Source organism: Rhododendron vialii, chromosome 2a (assembly GCF_030253575.1).
Source record: "Rhododendron vialii isolate Sample 1 chromosome 2a, ASM3025357v1".
Taxonomy (NCBI): Eukaryota; Viridiplantae; Streptophyta; class Magnoliopsida; order Ericales; family Ericaceae; genus Rhododendron; species Rhododendron vialii.
Window position 1 is genome coordinate 1,359,917 of NC_080558.1, and position 18,062 is coordinate 1,377,978.

The following is an 18,062-nucleotide window of genomic DNA, read 5'->3' on the forward strand; positions in this document are numbered from 1 at the left end:
TTATAAAACCGCATAGAAACTTGTAGTGTGTGTCCCCACATGTCGTGACATGTGTGCGTGTGGTGGTAGCAAAGTTGGTATTCATACGTCTTGATCAAATATGGGAATACAAATATGTGTGGTTCTAGAGTAAACTTGAATTTGCTTGAATTGTTTGCTGGGTATGTGATCACATAGTCCTGGTCACATATTTTTCACTCTTGTCCAAGTGTCGAGGATTGACACGGATACTCGATACATTTAGCAGTCCCAGGATTGTTACGGATACTTGATACATTTAGCGGTCCCATGATTGTTTTTCCTTGGTCATACTGCTCTCAACAGTGTGCTTTGGGGAGCCGGGTCCCTGTAGCCCTCCTTAAGGGCTGTATTTGCAGCTTCCCGAAATTGGTCCCAGGATTGTTCTTCCTTGGTCATACTGCTCTCAACAGTGTGCTTTGGGAACCGGGTCCCTGTAGCCCTCCTTAAGGGCTGTATTTGCAGCTTCCCGAAATTGCTCGCTACAGGGACCCGGAGCATGCTTTGATGGTTCTCCATCTCCACATTTTTATAGATTGCAGTACAAGAACATCTCCACATTCTTATTTTGTCAATTAACCTCATTTGTTAGTGAAAAGTTGTACCGGACTACTCAAAAAGTATAATGCTTTACACAAAATATAAACAAAAGAATTTCTTCTTTACTAATTACTAAATATGAATGCAAAATAACTTGAGGATCTTCTATTGACGGCTCATTTGTTATACTTTTCATAAATCTTAACACACGTTTTTAATTTCAATAACCCAACCGATTGTTTTTAGCAATTTTTCAATAACTTATCTTACAAAAGTAGGGTGTAGATATTATTTATCCATAATATACATTGAGATCTGTTCTTTTAAGCACTTATTTTTAATTTTACAAGATATGTTTTCTCTCACAATTTATTATCTTAATTTAAAAAATAAATATTTATTTCTTTGCAAAATTTAACAAATGATCAAAGAGAGTCAGAGGTTTTGATTACCTAGGGGCTAGGGCCCACCATATTCTCCAAGCTTTATTCCCATCGTTGATCAATTTTCCCTCCAAAATGCAACCCTATTCCCTCCACTTCTCAAATCCCTAGCGGCCCCCGCCACTCACTCTCTCTCTCTCTCTCTCTCTCTCTCTCTTCAATTTGGCCACTCTCAAAGTTTCTCTCCGTACGCAGGTGCGGACGGGGCGTTATTTTCTACGTCAGATTTCGATGAAGCTAAAAGATCGCTTCTTTGCTAGGGTTTGAGCCCGCACTTGAATTCGATCCCATATGAGTATAATACAATGGGTTCACTTGGAGATCGCGATGACGAAATTCAACCAGGTAAACGAAATTCAATTCTTGATCGATGCGATAACAATGAGACTCAGCCTTTTGACAGCCAGTCTTCTCCGCCTTCACCGACTGGTAATTTCTATAAATCCTTCTCCGTTTCGAAGCTTATTTTGATTAATTGTTTGTGTTTTGAGTTTTGTACTCAACGATGGGTTAAAAATGCACTGGCCTTATGTATTTACTATTTAGGATCCAGTTTGGTTTTAATGAACCGGTTTGGTAGGTTACGATTTGGATGCGCGGACGAGAAAACCAGAAAACCACTCTTTAAAAGCATCTAAAAGATATGCTTCACAGACAGGTTTTTGAAAAATCTCGAATTTTTATTTTATTTTTGATAACTTAAGGTGTTTGGGTCAGCTTATTATTCAACACTTGTGGTTGCCCATGTGGTATCCCAACCATTTATGTAGTGACAAATTCGGCGATAGGGACATTGTTATTCACTTTTGTTGGGTGATTGGGAGACAAGGAGTGACCAAGATTGTGTGGTGGCGATCTTTTGTTTGCGGGGTTACCACATTGCAATGTCAAATGGTACTCTGGGAGTACGCAATAATTGGCCGCTTATGCCCACCTTGATTAATCCTTGGGTTACCAATCACTCAGTGACTAGTGGGGAGCTTGATGAAAGCTAGAGTAAAGCTCTGCATGGACAAGCCAGACACGAGTTGATAGCACAGGTTTTGAACCCATGACCCAGCAGGGAGCAAACAAACCCCCAAGTGACAGGACTTGACCATAGGCCAAGCCCTTGAAGTTTTAGTTGAGGGAACATTTTGTTGCTCCATGGATACTTCAAACATCAAAACACTCTTTAAATTTTCTCTATCATCCAATTGATTATGGGAAGCAACCTTCAAAACTGCGGCAGAAAAATGTTTTTGTTTCTTATGAAGAATATGAGTTGGTTGATTAATGATTAGCTATGAGTCTTATGGCGAGTCAGCCAACTATCTAAGTACAATCATATATTTGGGAAGGTGAAGAATGATCAAGTTCAAATTTTCAAGCAAAGCCGGATGGACATACTAATTTTAAAAACTAGTACGAGTTTATGACGCTGATTATTTACTTACCCCGTTTCTGCATTTAGGTGAGGAAAATGAAGGTGAGGATTTAGATGAGTTGGATTTTCTGCAAAGTACATTGCCATTTGTGGATACCGCTCCACTTGAAGATGCATTTGAGACCCAAGTCTTGAATTTTGCTGGTGAAACACAAGTATTGGATGATCCTGAGGTTGTTGAGAAGGGCACCCAATTGTTAGATGAGTCTGATAATGAAGTTGTTGTTGATACTGATGACGAAGGAGTATATATAACACAAGTTCTGGGTGATACTGAGGAGTTATTCAATGATGATTTCCCACTGGACGAGGAGAATAAGCTTATTTCCACTCCTGGAAAACAAGATAATCAGGGGTTGAGAGCCGAAACAGACGATTTAACTGATATACAGAACATTTCAGGTCAGTCTACTTTCCAATAAAAAATGGGTAATATTTATTTGGTTACTACTTCTCGAAATTCATGGTTTTCCTTACAAATCTGAATTTTTCAACAAGTTTTCATTCTCGTTAGTTGAGATTATGGTTCGTATGGAGGAGAAGGTTTTAAGAAAATTTAATGGAATATCTCCTTGTGCATCTTTCTCCCCTTTTGTATTTGTTAGTTGTATGCATTGCTTGGATGTTTTATAGTAATTGGTTTAGTTCAGTATGGCATATATTCGAATAATCCCTATTCCTCTTAGAAAATGTTGGTGGCCGTCAAATATACCTTATATTTGGAGCGCTTTGAGTTCTGTAAGGTAAAAAGGAAAAGTTGTGCATGTTGTGTCGCTAACCTATTATACTGGTTGACTTAGGATCTGTGCGGGCGGATTTCACTTCAGTTCGTACTGCAGCTTTACGGGCATCTGGTTTAGCAGCTCGTAGAAGGGCCTCTAAAGGAACCAACAATGAGTCGTGTACCACTAAAGTCAATGATGTATGTAAAGAACTACATATTGCTGAGGATAATGGGATTACTACTGTTAGAGATTCATCAACAATCAGAGAGGAAGTTTATGAGGTGGATTTTCCAGGAGTGAATGAACAGATCAATGGATTAAGGGATAAAAGCAATTGTAGGGCTGGTAGTTCAACCGTCAGGAGACTTTTTACGGAAGATGTTACGGAGTCTAAAGAACCTTACGACTCCTTAAACAATGCTGATGGGAATGAGATAGCGGGGTTAAGCTACGTTGACTCTCAAGAGCCTGGAGAGTTATCGCAAGCCAATGCACTGGAATTTGTGGAAAGATTTATTAAGTTCGATGTCATGGAATTTGGTCAAGAAGATGAACTTCGAAGGTCCACAGGGGGAAAATCAAAGCTCGTCTCAAGCGCAAAAGGGACTCAAAGTTTCGTCAAACGAACTAATCTTGAATTTACAGCTAGAAAAAGAGGAGTTTTTGATTGGGATGACAGCCGTGAAGATGAACGAGGGGGAGAGTTTTTTACAAAAAAGAAGGAATCATTCTTTGACACTGGAGGTCAGAGGAAGATATCTTCTCCCAGAAAGAGTTCAGTTATTCCCAATTTTGGCTTACGGTTACATAGTTCAAAAAGCTATAACACAGAAAAGGTCATGGAAAAAAAATCTAAAAAGAAGCTTACTAAGAAGGTGGATGAGCAGTTAAATATTGGTTCTTCAGATGGAACAGAAGCTACTCAAGCAGACAAGGATGTGCCAGAAATGCTGAATATTGGGGTTGATACTCAAATAGCTGCTGAAGCTATGGAAGTTCTATGCTTTGGTTTGGATGTGGCGAAGTGTGATAGCAATGAAACTGACCAAGGTGCCAAAAATAGATGTGAGGGTTCTGACAGAGGAGAAAAAACGAAGAGATCACAGTCTAAAGAAGGAGGTGTATGGAAGGCATCAAGTTCACCTAGTCCTGGAGATATTTGCAGGAACTCCAAGAAAAGAAAGAGTATTAGTTCCACATCGAGGAAAAAGTCTGCTGTTTCATCACGGAAACAAGCTGAGAACATCACAGAAGAATGTGAAACTGAGGTAGTGAAGGAAGCACTGAAGAAGTCCAAGTCAAATGGAGAAGGATGCTTTGGCACCAATCAGATTAAAAACACAGACAAAGTATCTTCTGAGGCTTTGGAGCAAATAGAAGAAGAAAGAGCTCAGAAAAGAAAAGATACTGACGAGGTTGATACATGTCATGTCATTGCATCATCAAATGGGTGTGTGTCAGTCAAGAAAAGGCGTTTAGAAGATAAAATTGGTACTTTTACACCCGTAGCTCGTCGAACTAGACAGTGCAGGGTACCAAATCAGTTAAAAGCTGGAGAGCTTAAAAATGTCAACTTGATTGAGCAGGAGAAATCACATGAAAAGTTCAATGATATGACTGCTGCTTTCACAAAGGGAGCATTGGGCTATAACAGAGGAAAAAGAACTAGTCGAAAGTTGTCAACTAAGTCAATTGGAAGTGGTGACCTACATGCATCAGTCAGTCAATCTGTTGTGCAGGGAACTAATGGACAATCACTTGGAAGATTGACAAGAAGATCAATCAATGCATCGAGCACTTGCGTGGATCTAGCCAATAAAAGGCGAGCTTCCTCAGACAGGCAGTCTGATGGAAGCTTGTTTCAGCACAGTATAGTTAAAAGATGTTCCAGAAATGCTGCTCTTAAATGTAGTTCCGTTGACCAGATTGTAATTCCTAACAATGCTGAAGCAAGTACCCATTTAGAAGTTTCACCAGAAGACAGACGTAAACCGTCCGGTTCAGCATCTACTACGCCTTTGAATTGTACCACACCTATAAATGCTGCATCTCCTATTTGCATGGGCGATGAGTATTTCAAACAGTCATGCAGGAAGAATTTGTCAAAATCATTCCTTGCAAAAGAAGTCGATAGGTTAATGTCCGACGGACCAGAACCTACTCCTACAATGAAAGATTCGAGGAGGAGGAGAGATATGGCCAGTGTCCGCGCCTTGTTCAGTCACCACTTGGATGAGGATATAATCAAGCAACAGAAGAAGGTATTTGTATATGCTCTCTTATTTTCTTTGATGTGGCACATGTTTGGGTTGTCTTTACTTTTTAGCGTCTTGTTAAGACGAATCAGAAAAGCGAATTTTCCAAACAAAGGCTTTAGCAGGCTCAAACTTATAAGCGTGCCTTATTCTTGGTCTCTTGTCTCAGATTTTGGCCCGGCTAGGAGCTTCAGTAGCATCTTCTATTTCAGAAGGAACACACTATGTAACCGATAAATTTGTGCGGACGAGGAATATGTTACAAGCTATTGCTTTTGGAAAACCAGTGGTGACCCACTTATGGCTTGAGAGCTGCGGACAAGCTAGCTGTTTCATCGATGAGAGGAATTACATAGTGAGAGATGCCAAAAAGGAAAAGGAATTTGGATTTAGCCTGCCTGTTTCACTGGCACGTGCATGCCAACGTCCTCTTTTACAGGTTATCACTCAGTTTTGCTTTGTTTAATCAATCAAATGAAACGGCTATGTGGATCCTTTTAGTAATTTATCTTCTTTGCAGGGGCAAAAAGTTCTGATTACTCCAAATACAAAGCCTGGTAAAGAAATATTGGCAAACTTGGTTAGAGCAGTTCACGGCCTGGTGCGTTGCTTCCCTGGTCTTTCTTTAGAGCTTGGTCCATTAATAATCCGATTGTTGTCGTCTTGCTTGAAATTTCCACAATCTGTCTCCATATGTGAAGCATCATCTTAGGATGGTTCTAGGGGCCCAACAGAAGTACACGCTTTAGGTCATATATCCATGTCTGTTACTTGTGCGAATAAGGCCTATGTGGATATTATTTCCTGGCTTTGATCTGTTGTTTCCTCCTTTGGCACTTCTATTCCGACATGCTTATGCAAGATGGAATGGAGGTTCCGTCATGGACCCGGAGACCCTGTAGCACAACATCTCAGCCATCCATTTCAGCAATCAAGAGTCCGGATGAAAAAAAAAAGACTCACTTTTGGACATTTAGGATGCTGCACTGCACCCCTAGTGCAGTCCTCGGATCCCTGCTACTGTTGGTGCCATGGAAATTACTATTTTGTCCACTTTACCCCTTGTACAACCTGACTCCCCAGTTTCCCTTCACTATCCCATGCTTTGCGCGATTCTCCGTGTTATATAGTCTTCCTGCTGATTGCTGTTGGATGTGTTTATGCTTCTCCATTTAAATCCCTGAGACACATTTGTTTTCTGTTTACGCTTGAATTGAAAAACACTCAGGCGGTGGAGAGAGTTGGCAGATTAGCATTAAAGGGTGATAATATTCCGGATAACCTGTTGGTTTTATCTTGCGAGGAAGATTATGCTACCTGCGTGCCTTTCCTTGAGAGAGGTTGGAAGTCATATACATAATTTCAGATTTTCAATCAAATGATCAATACAAGGTCTGATTCAAAAAGTTTAACCTTTGTATCTGCAGGAGCAGCAGTTTACAGTTCAGAGCTGCTACTGAATGGAATAGTTACTCAAAAGCTGGAATTCGAAAGGTTAAATTCTATTGCTGCAATGAACCCTTGCCTCCTTGGAATGTATTTGGGTCTTGGATTTTTATAGGGACTTGTGGGTCTTAAAAAATGCTAATCGGCTATCGCGCATAGCTCATTTCCTGTTGTTTTATTTTTTTGGTAAATAAGTCATTTCCTATCTTTTCACCTTTTTTGTTCTTTGCCTCGACAAATCCATCGAGAAATCAAGATCCAAACACAACCTTAGATGTTTTCCTTCAGAGAATACAAGTCCTATCTGAATGGGAAGATGGTTGTGGTATCAATGGGGGATGGGTGTAGTAAATGGATATGCTATTTTACGAACGTATATCCCGTTTTAGTTAATGTCAGAAAAGGTTTATTAAATCCCATTATTACACGCCTGAATAATCAAAATGTCAATTTCTAGTTTAGGTTCTTGAAAATTATCACACGGGCTTTTTGCCTTATTTTGGTATTTTCACGCTGCATTTTGAAGGGTTTGTATCTTCCTTTGTGTTGGTAAAAAGGATATATGCTGGCTTTCTGACACGTTTTTACATTATGATGGCAGACATCGTCTCTTTGCAGATCGTGTGAAGAGAACCCGGTCTACGATATGGTTGAAACAAGACAAGAATCAGTATCTTCCTGTGTCTAAACGCAAATAAGACCCTTTTCCCCCCTTTCTGTTTGTTCTATCTTATCATCCGTGTATTATTTCTCCAGTTGGGGTGGGCGTTCCCATTTGTAAATACGCAGCTTGACGTGATGGATGGCTGGTTTTTTTTCCCCCCCTTTCTCTTCTCTTTCTTGGGGTTGGGGGTAGAGTTAGATGCTTCGTAGTCCCATCTTGTAAAGAAGTCACATAATGTACATTCTTCATATTTATTACCAATTCTTTTTCTCCTTTTCCAGTTTCTTGGAATTTGGATACTTTTTAACTGCTCGGGCACGTCATATTGCGATAATAGTGGAGTTGATTACGAGTCACCCTGGTTTTTTGCTAAAGGCTTCGTGCGTGTTTCTGTTATTATCATTTGTAATATTGATTACGAAGTACTGTTGTGGTTGAAGTGAAGAAGAATATAAGCTGCCTTGTGTGATTGCTGAGGTTTGAACCCCTCATTCATTTCTGTGGCAACATGAATTGAAACTACCCATACTCTTGTCTCGATCATTAACTTTTTGAGGAAGACCTGGGCTTCGACCTCAATGATTATGTACCAACAGTTGAGTTTTGAAATGTTCTGGGTTAGAGCTGATAAAAGAAGACATAAGCTTTCAGTACGATGGTCATGTACCACAGGAATTGAGTGGTGGGAGGTTCCGAGTTCGAACTGATGGGTGGGATTGTTTCGTCTTCCATTCTATTCACTGAGGCTATTGCGGCGATGAAGGCACTGATCACCACTACTCTAATTGAGGGTCAGAATGCCCTTGAGACGGTAGCACTACTTATGGAAAAAATAAAAAACTTATGGAGGAAGTAAAAAAAGATAAAAAGAGTAAATAAAAAACGAAAATGAAGAGAGAAGCTAGGTTCTCTTCTTTTTTTCGGTGAAATTGAGAGATTCGTGAGCATCCACTCTCAACCCGCCCTTCGGTTGTAGAAATTTGCTTACTACTAATAAAAAAGATAAAACATGTTATACTAATTCATTTCTCTTCCATTTAACTGGCAAAAATGAAGATCAACATATCGCCAATGCCTCAATGGTAGCCACGCCAAGGAGAGGGTACAACCAATATTACTCTTATTTTAACCATTGAAAGTATTACTTACACCACCACTATTGTTCTTTCCTTTACTCAATACCACCCCTACGAAAACACAACCAACATGAGCCCTATTTGTCGAAACGAGTTTATACAGGGCTAGAGTTTTGGGAAGCTTGGACTCTCCAGGTAAAATGTCGGATATATAGCCAGTTGAGGATTATTGAAATACCAAAACCCAAAACTGATGATAGCATTATAGCATAAACAGCCGCCAACTGAAGCTGCAAGAAAATTTTGGTACCTTTAGTTATTTGAGCCTCCAAAAAGTACAAGAATTTACAGACACAACAATGAAACATGAATCATATGCATGTGATAAAAAAAAATCTGACGTAATACTGGTGGTTTTGGCTTCATAACTTTGGCTTCTTCAAGGCCATGGATCAGAAAGAGGACTAAAATTACAAACGCGTGAATTTGGTGTGAAAGTACCACCTAACATTTCCCCTTTTGTGTCCTCTTAAATATGGAAAAAAGAATAAATGCATATTATTCCATTGCCTACTATTGATTCTACCGTGGAAGTAATTCTTTTCGATGGGTAATGTTATATAGGAGAGAAACACACAATCAGGATAATGAGTCTGAAACCAACATTGAACTATCTCACATACTCATAGGCGTGGGCGAACCACTCCCTTAGGAGATGCAAGTATCCGTACAGTGGAATTCAGTTCATTAGCGTATGTTGTTTGTTTGTTTCTTCATTAATTCCCCTCAATACGATCTAGCGAGCCTTTCCGGCATCAAATTATGGTGAGTTGTTTAGAATCTGTCCAAGGCTATCTAGAGAGGTCAGCTAGGGGGAAAAAAACAATGGTAATCCCACGCCCACCTTGAGAAGGAACAAAACTAGGAACAAAAAAAAATCACAACCCAAAGCTTGTAAAATTGTCCTTCAAGGCTAGCTCATATAGAAGCATAAGACCTCTCCCATTGGACTAAGGATTCCCAGAAAAAATGGAGGTACTCCATTGGCCACTAGTGTGGGCTAAATGGGTTTTTCTTATACCCCTTTTCCAACCACAGAATTCAAGGTTATACTCCCCATAATTTTTTTCTAGCGTACAATGTAGAATAATCAATTATATCTATATAATGACAGGCGAAGAAGTAATACTCACCCAAGAATAGAATAGGTGAAGAATTATAGCAACAAGTGCAAACTCAAGAGCCGCAAATGTCCATATGTATTGCTTGATTGCTGCATGTGATTCAAATTAGTATCAATCTTGTGATGCCTCATCAACATATACATTCTTCAAATTCTGAAGGTTTGACTATACCTAGGAGGACTGCAATTATTGATGCCAGAAGACCCAATGTAAAAGAGAATGGTGCAGCAACCACGATCGCTTGTGTTTTCATGTTACCAATCTACAATATCGATTGGGAATAAATTAGAACGGCTACGCCAAAATTTTGATGTTTGCAGGGGGTTAGTATCAGCCATCTAGTTTTCCTTTTCATATGGTATTGGCTAGCACATTCTTTCTTTATTCTATATCTCTCAGCCAACATGTCAAAGTGCAAAAGCGTTGTGCCGCCTCATTCATCCTTTTCTCCTTCCAATATTTTGGACGGGGTTCAAGAATCCAAGAGTCTGCTCTTGAGACCAGTTTATCTTGCTATATAGCATACAGTAGGACTTCGTCAAGCTTGAAGTTCTATGTGATGTTTTCATCTCATGAAAATGTTACGCACCCAATAGGAAGCAACTCCCATCCGGTAACGATAGCTGAAAAAGAAATCCTGTTTTGGTTTCAAATGTGATATGTTTCCATTAAAGGTTAGATAGCATACCAATAGCTGCTCAAGAAAGAAGAAATAGCATATTGTACTAATCAAGACGAGCACCACAAAATCCTGCCAGGCACTGAACAAAAGAGCATATATTAATATCCACAAAATTACTTGCAAAACAGATCAGAGAAAAGAAGTGGCAGAAAAAGAGAAAGCTAGTCTGAATCAATGAGCAGCAAATGTTGGCAGGATTGTTCGTAAATTTATTATTTTGAATATGAATTCTCATATATTTCCTGTGGCAGCAAGGACTTATATGTAGTTTCATAACATTACAAATTAATTACTCACTACGTCCCAAATTGTTTGTCCACTTCTCCTTTTTCGTTGACGTTCCAACATTCTTGTCTATTTATTTCCATTCTACCATTTCCTTTTCGAACTCGAATTCTGGCATGCCTTTAACTTTATAATTTTGAATGTTAGATATGGAAAGTTCGAGCTTTTTCAATTGCAATAGTTTTTTGTTTTTTTTCACGGAATTGCAATAGTTATATGTTTTTCAATCTCCGTTCAAAAAAAAAAGTTATATGTTGTTCAAAGTTGGGTTCCCCAAAATGGAAAAATAAATTGGGCCGGAGGGAGTAACAGCCTAGCAACATCAAAGCTTTGTGGAGCCAAATGTATATATCTTTCCACACTAAATTTACTCACCTTATTGTTTGTGCATCCAAATTTTGTAGATTTTGCTCCAACCTGTCATTTCTTTGAATAGAACTTGGCATCCTAAGCAAGGTTACTGGTAAGTTCAAAACCTCTTGCCCACAGACATCACAATTCCTGTTCCCTTTCGTGCTAAACCATTTCACTGCACATTCTTTATGAATAAGCCTAAGGGCGCCCTTACAACTGCATTCCATTTTGAGTGTATTTCCTTCCTCACATACATCCAAACAGATCCTACATACTGCTTCCTCTTCAGGAATCTCTTCATCGTCATGTTCCGTTGGAACAGGAGTTATTTGATCTGGTTTTCCAAGAAGCAAAAGGTGCAAATAACATAAACAATAAACAAAAGACTGTCTTGAAATTACAACACTCAAAGAAATATTTTTCCCAAGTTTATTTATTTAGTTACCTTTTTTTTACTGTTAATGATGCAGATATAAGATTGATTCAACAGAAATTGTAGAAAACAAACCAATAGCGTCTAAGCAGAGAAACTAGATCAACCGCAATGACACAGATGTTTGACTTGTCAACTCTTTAGTTTCAGATACTCTGCAGTTTGGTAAGAGTTTAAAGCAACACTACTAGCATCTAGCTTTCGATAACATTGGTAATTTATTTCTACGAAAAGATCACATTATCCCTTCGTGGTTTGGCCTTGGAGCACTTTACCCCCTTGCCCTTCAAAAATTGGCGCTTCGTCTCCTGATGGTTCTATCCATATATCCTTTTACCTCCCTAACATTGAACAACCCGTCAGATTGACAGAAACAGTCACGCGGGACAATTTGACAGTTGCCACGTCAAAGTCAGATGCAAAGCAAAAGACAAACAATACCCTTATCTTCACCACCTTCTCCAAACCCTGAAAACTCTGACTACCTGAGATTCCTAATGCTCTTTTTCCCCTCCCCAGTCACCGCCGATGCGAGTATATCATCTTAGTCCAAAACCACTACGTGCCAAAAGTTCTATTCCTAGATGTCACTAAAGACTACTTTTTGGAAATTCAATCCACTTGGAATAATTTCATGATAATGGGTGGCGTTGCCTAGGTCAATGTTGAAGGTTGAAAGTTGAAAGAGGTGCAACTCAAAACAATGGGTGGCATTGCCTGCCTAGGTTTCAATGTTGAAGGTTGAAAGAGGTGCAACTCAAACCAAACCCTAGTTTTGATGAAGTTTCACAGTTTATGAAAATATCTGATTGCAAGGTTGCTTTACAGTAACTCCACAGAAAGAAAAATGCAACATGAACAAGGAAAGCTAATGATATTTTCTGTGCATGCTACATACCATCGCTAGTATCTGTTTCAGCATGTTCCTTGGATGCAGCAAAAGAAAAGGATCTTACAATAACAACATTTCGCCCAGGGATAGAAAGAGACCGCGAAACTGGAGCATGAACTGACCCTACCTGCTAGAAATCAAGCACACACAAATCAAGTTATAGTTCGTCCAGGCCACTGATAAATGGAAAAAGAAAAATTCTTCTGCAGTAAGTCATTCATGCTGAGATAACCTATATTGCTTAACAATACAGTCAGCTCATTGTTGAATTCATTGACGTAGTTGAGAGGAGGTGCCTTTTATATGGATGTGATGTAGGTGTGGCCTAATCATCAGTATAGTTTTTGTTTTTGATCTGCTAATCATCGGTATAGTTACAGGAAAAATTCTGGAGTAACTGTCATAAAGCTTCACCAACTTTGACACGAAATCGCATTTATTGAATGTTCAATTGACCTCACCTATATTTGCGTGGCTAAACCCACGATTGGCAGTTGTGTAAAACTATTTCCTGTCATCAACATGGGTATAGAGCCCCTTGCTACCCAGAGTGCATAGAAAAGTGTTGCTCAGTTCATAAACCAAGTATATACAAAAGACCTACTTACATGCGATTTGACCCGCTCACTATAAGTCCTTGTTGAAGAAGGCGTGGAAGCATAAGGGGACAGGTTTGATGCAGGTGTCACAGGAACAGAAGCACATTTTTTCCAAGAAAATGTGGAATATTCTAAAACAGGACTTTCTGGAGTTGTCTTAAGGTCTGGATTGAGAAGAGAGCTTTTTTCAGCATCTGTTATAGTAACCTTCTTTTTGAAACTTAAACCGCGGAAAAACCCCCTTGATGAAGGACTACCACTTGAGGCATCCTGAGACTGGAGTAAATTTTTCCCACTACGGCTACTTCCAAAACTTATGGGTGGTTTAGTAGGTATTTGAAGGGAGAGATCTGAGCGCTTTAGATTTGGTCGAGAATTAACGAGTTCATCACTGGGGCCTCCAGGTTGGGGATCAGCCTGTTTGCAAAAACAGTGCAAAACAAAATAAGTTATTGAGCACTTCAAGGACAAAGTAAAACAAGAAACTCATAAGATTAAGAATACGAATAAATCAAACTGAATATATGTTGCAATTTCTACTCAATAACACATTCGAGATGCTCATATCTAGGATTTGTCCACGGTGAACTTGTATGGATTATTGCGGTCAGTGTTTCAAAAACCTGAGGCACATTGAGCCTAAGCGATGAAGCTCGAGGCGAGGGGCATGCCTCAATGAAGCAAAGCGCACATTGGGAAAAAGTAGAATATGTTTCATCAAGTGATCAAATCACCCAATATCATCAAACGTGACAGCTATGATTGAAATCTACAAATATCACCAGACAAGTACCATACCTTGAGGTCCTAAAAGTTAGTCCTAGTGAAGCTTTGAGTCTGATGTAGGAGAGAAGCCCAAGCAAGCTTTGAGTAAAAAATTAGGCCTTTTACAAACATGACAATCTAATCTCTGATCAGACTGATCTGGTACCAATGACCTCATTAAGTGCTAGATAGACGGGGGAAAAATGGATGGCTCAGATTAACTAAAATTACTTTGCAGAGTTGATGTATAAGTGCGCGCTTTGCCTTGCTTGGTTTTTGTGCCTCAACTGTACTTAGCCACCCTCACTTTGCTTCAGTAGGTTGAAGCGCAGTATCTGCGCCTTGCTTCACTTCGCGCTTGGAAATGCCTTATAAAACACTGATTGGGGTAAGCTGCCTATCTCTTTAAAGATTCTGTGCTACTTTCTTTTGCAGACGATCCCAATTACTTCAAAATACAATCTTAAGCTATTTATGCTCTTTTCCGGCAACTAAGCAAATACTACTATTATCAGAAGAGAGAGGATAAACAATGACGTTCAAAGCAGAATCCCAATGGGTGCACAGAAGACACATTGAAAGACAAGCAAAGTAGTTTATGAGAATTAGAAATAAAAAGCTAGCCTAAGAGGAAACCTTAGACAAAAAGGCAAAGCCAAGGACAGGTCAAAAGGCTGACAACATCTATCACTAAGTCTTATTTTCCCCAGGAAGCTTGAGGTTGTGAATCTTCTCTTCGAGTGAGGTGTTCATTCGACAATGAACTAGGCTATCAATGATCCCTTGATTCCACTTTTTGTAGGAATTGATTGGCAAATCAATAACACCATATCCCATGTCCCCTATGGCTCCACTCACCTCTTACTGGAGGAGAAACAATCTGCCTTGTTTGGATCAAGATTTGGAAAAATTTTCCCAACTCAAAAGACACTCATTACCCCTACTTCCAATCATTACTCTCCACTCATTACCCTTATCTCCAATCATTATTCTCATTTCTCTCTCTATCTCTTTCCACTCATTACCCCTATTTCAAATCATTACTCTCATAAAAAATTTCTCAAAAACTCATCCAAACAAAGCAAATATGCTCCATTTTCAGAGCACTAATTTGATAAGAGACATTAGAAGCATCATCTTTTATAACTCCAACTTTCTCAGAACATGAGCCAAGCAAAGTGTAGTAGTTTGAATGCTAAACCAAATCACTTGTTTCATGCATAGTTGATGATCATATGGTAGTATCTGCCCCATTGAGATTTACCACTTGATCCTAACCACTTGCTCCCTTCCCTGTCCTTTTGGAAGCATCCTTGCACTCTCCCTTCCCTGTCCTTTTGGAAGCATCCTTGCAATCTTTCAGTGGCTCATTCCTAAATTTGCCAGTCACCTCCTGTTTCTTCTTCCATCCCGCCCTAAGTGGTCTAGCATGACTTCAGTCCTTGGAAGCTTTAGGACTAGTCAGTGCCCCAGGCCTCTCCACCACCATAGATTGATATCAGGTCCTTCACCACTATACTTTGATGTGGGGCTCCACCTTATAGAGGACCAGGTATATGTCCGTAGATCTCACAATTGAAACATCTTTGCGGACTCCAAAATGTTTCTCAATTCTGAACTCATATGCCTCAGCACTTCTCAAATTAGTATTAACGAATCTAGGAGTACTCAGAAAGGAAATGCTACATTTGAAGGAACTAAAGAAACAATTTTTAAAAGGGACAAATGGGTAGCCGACAAACATAACCCTGATAGCATAACTTCATTTGAGGTTTAAGCCCTAAACAGTCCAGCAGTCTTGACATGATTTCCCGAAATTGGACCACCATATAATTGCAATAAATATCACTGTACAAAGTACCTAAATTACAGTAAAGACCAGAAAACCCAAATAGCAGAAATTACCCAGATATCTGATTACAGTTGAGCATAAAATACATTTGCTAAAACCCACAAAAACCCAAAAAAAGAAAACCTATAGCAGATTGACAGCTCCATTTCTTGTGAAACTCCATAAGCTAGAAAAATACAGGGTAACATATACTTGGATATGTATCTGATACAAATACATACACAAGTATGTACATATACAGACAGAGAGAAAGAGAGGCACCTGGGGAGGATCATCTACAGCAGCACCAGTGACTGCCTGGGAATTTTGCATCCTTTTGCTTCTTCTTGGACTTGGGTTTTCCAAGAATCGTCAAGAAAAGTTACTACTTTCCAAGAATTGTCAAGAAAAACGAATGAACAATGAATTTGAGCTCTGAAAAACAATACAAAGACTGAAAACTAACAGCAACCCAAAGAATTGGGGGTCAACAACCAAAGAAGACTTTGAATTCGCCACCAAAATTGATTAATCTCAAGTTCTCAACTACTATCATTATGAAGGGTTGTACTGGTTTAATATCTATGTGGTCTGGTGGTCAGGGTGCTGTGCTTCTGACGGTGATGGAGAAGTATTTGTCTGGACTCTCCTCGCGTAAGGGCCAAGGCGACCACACACGCAAATACACGGGGTCAACTTGTGATTGTGAACATGGAAGATAAAGAAAACAAATTGAAGTGTGAGGAAAATGTGAAGAAAATGTTAGTGCATTCTGCTTAAAACATTTTTTTCCCAAAAGAAGGAATTCGTTCTTGTGAAAATGGAAGAAAAAGAAAAGAAATGGAAGTTCGAGGAAAATGTGATGAAAATGTTAGTGCATTGTGCTTAAATTTTAATTTTTTCCTATTTTCTTCTCACTTTCTTTTCAAACCAAGCAAAAGGAATAAATTTTGTGGGGTGGGTGCGCGTGTGCCATAGAATTTTTCCCAAATACATATACGTACTTCTTGTTATTGTTTCTTTTTTTCCACTTTATTGCGTAAAAATTAAGCAGACCAACTTGAGAACCGTATTAAAGTCCCGTTCAGCTAAAGTTTTTATTTTGTAAATATTTATTTTTCGTTTCACAAGATATGTCATTTTCATAATAGATTACTTTTAATTTAAAATATTCAAAAAATAAATACTTTATTTTAGTGGAACGAGGCCTAATCCAAAAAACTCATGTGCATATTCACGAGACAGGTACCATAAGTCTTTTCTCGTTTCCTTGAGACTTGAGAGACAATCCTATCCGCGTTTGCATTAGGAGGAACATATATATATTTTTTACTCGGCATTAGGAGGAACATGCTAATCTGTTTTTTGGAAATATGATTCAGTGCTCCCGGATCCTCTAGGATTGGTGGTACCAATAGTATGATGGGGTGGAGGAGTACTGAATAATCTCTCACAAGGAAAGATTATTCAATATCGTTGGGGAGGAAAAATGGAATCATGCACTTGGTGCATAGGCACGCCAAGTGCATGTTACATTGCACTCCTTAGAAATAGTAGTGGAAAACGGCACAACATTGTGAAAAAGCCATAAATTTCAACTGCAAACTTTTGCATTATGGCCGCAAATTTTTTTGTAAATTTTTTTGCATTATGGACACAAACTTTTGCATTAAGCTGCAAAATTTTTCGTAATGGATGCAAACCTTGGCATGGATTGGGGGATTATGATGTGCAGCTTTTAGCGAGGCTTTTCCGGCATTGGTCCGACGATTGGAGACGTTCACCGCGTGGAGCTCATTGAGTTCTACATGTGCACCAAAAATCAGCTCGATCAAATATCGTTAAGTGCCTCATTGGAACATATATAACTTGAAAAAAATGAATTTAATGGTTTTGATCCATTGTTTTGTATCCATTAGGATTCATTTTTTTTCAAGTTATATATGTTCTGATTAGGCATTTAACGATATTTGATCGAGCTGATTTTTGATGCACATGTAGAACTCGACGAGCTCTATGCGGTGAATGTCTCCGATCGTCGGACCGATGCTGGAAAAGCCTCGCCGGAGGTTGCGCAACACGAAGCTGCACAGCACAGTCCCCCCAGTCCCCTTGGCATTATGGCCACAAACTTTTTTGTAATGGACGCAAATTTTTGAGCGGTGGCTGTAACTTTTTAACTTTTTACTCCTGCCCGCAATTTTTGATCTCATTGCCGCAACGTCAACGTTTGGGTCAGAAACTGGATTATCAAAATGGGCTTTTTGTTGGGCTTATTGAGATTGGTTGAGTATGACCTATCTACATTTTGGAGCAAATCCAAAGCAACCTTTGAAAATCTTTTGAGTAGCCCAAAACATTTTTTTGGCTTTGTAAAAGTTCGGAGAAATTGATTTTAGCACTCCTGTTTTAGGCATTGATATTCTACTCTTGTGTCTTATGCC

The 18,062-nt window shown here is 39.2% G+C and overlaps 2 protein-coding genes across 4 annotated transcripts; one reads left to right on the forward strand and one right to left on the reverse strand.

Moving 5' to 3' along the window:
* Window positions 1-1,068: 1,068 nt before the first annotated feature.
* On the forward strand, window positions 1,069-7,873 carry LOC131316202 (uncharacterized). The gene is made up of 8 exons (XM_058345502.1): window positions 1,069-1,430; window positions 2,455-2,829; window positions 3,228-5,413; window positions 5,577-5,846; window positions 5,928-6,008; window positions 6,636-6,747; window positions 6,835-6,901; window positions 7,455-7,873. The coding sequence occupies exons 1-8, from the start codon at window positions 1,307-1,309 to the stop codon at window positions 7,549-7,551; spliced, it is 3,312 nt and encodes a 1,103-aa protein (XP_058201485.1). The 5' UTR covers window positions 1,069-1,306; the 3' UTR covers window positions 7,552-7,873.
* Window positions 7,874-8,617: 744 nt separating this feature from the next.
* LOC131316750 (uncharacterized) lies at window positions 8,618-16,411 on the reverse strand. 3 transcript variants are annotated; one of them, XM_058346181.1, is made up of 8 exons: window positions 15,901-16,411; window positions 13,032-13,439; window positions 12,430-12,550; window positions 11,120-11,432; window positions 10,466-10,538; window positions 9,949-10,039; window positions 9,787-9,866; window positions 8,618-8,883 (listed from the first exon to the last, which is right to left on the reverse strand). In XM_058346181.1, exons 1-8 carry the CDS (start codon window positions 15,949-15,951, stop codon window positions 8,749-8,751), a joined length of 1,272 nt encoding a protein of 423 aa, XP_058202164.1. In that variant the 5' UTR covers window positions 15,952-16,411; the 3' UTR covers window positions 8,618-8,748. The 3 variants fall into 3 exon arrangements, with proteins under 3 accessions (XP_058202164.1, XP_058202162.1, XP_058202165.1); XM_058346179.1 differs by having other exon boundaries at window positions 12,430-12,553; window positions 15,901-16,301; XM_058346182.1 differs by lacking the exons at window positions 9,787-9,866; window positions 9,949-10,039 and having other exon boundaries at window positions 12,430-12,553; window positions 15,901-16,301.
* Between the last annotated feature and the right edge of the window lie 1,651 nt (window positions 16,412-18,062).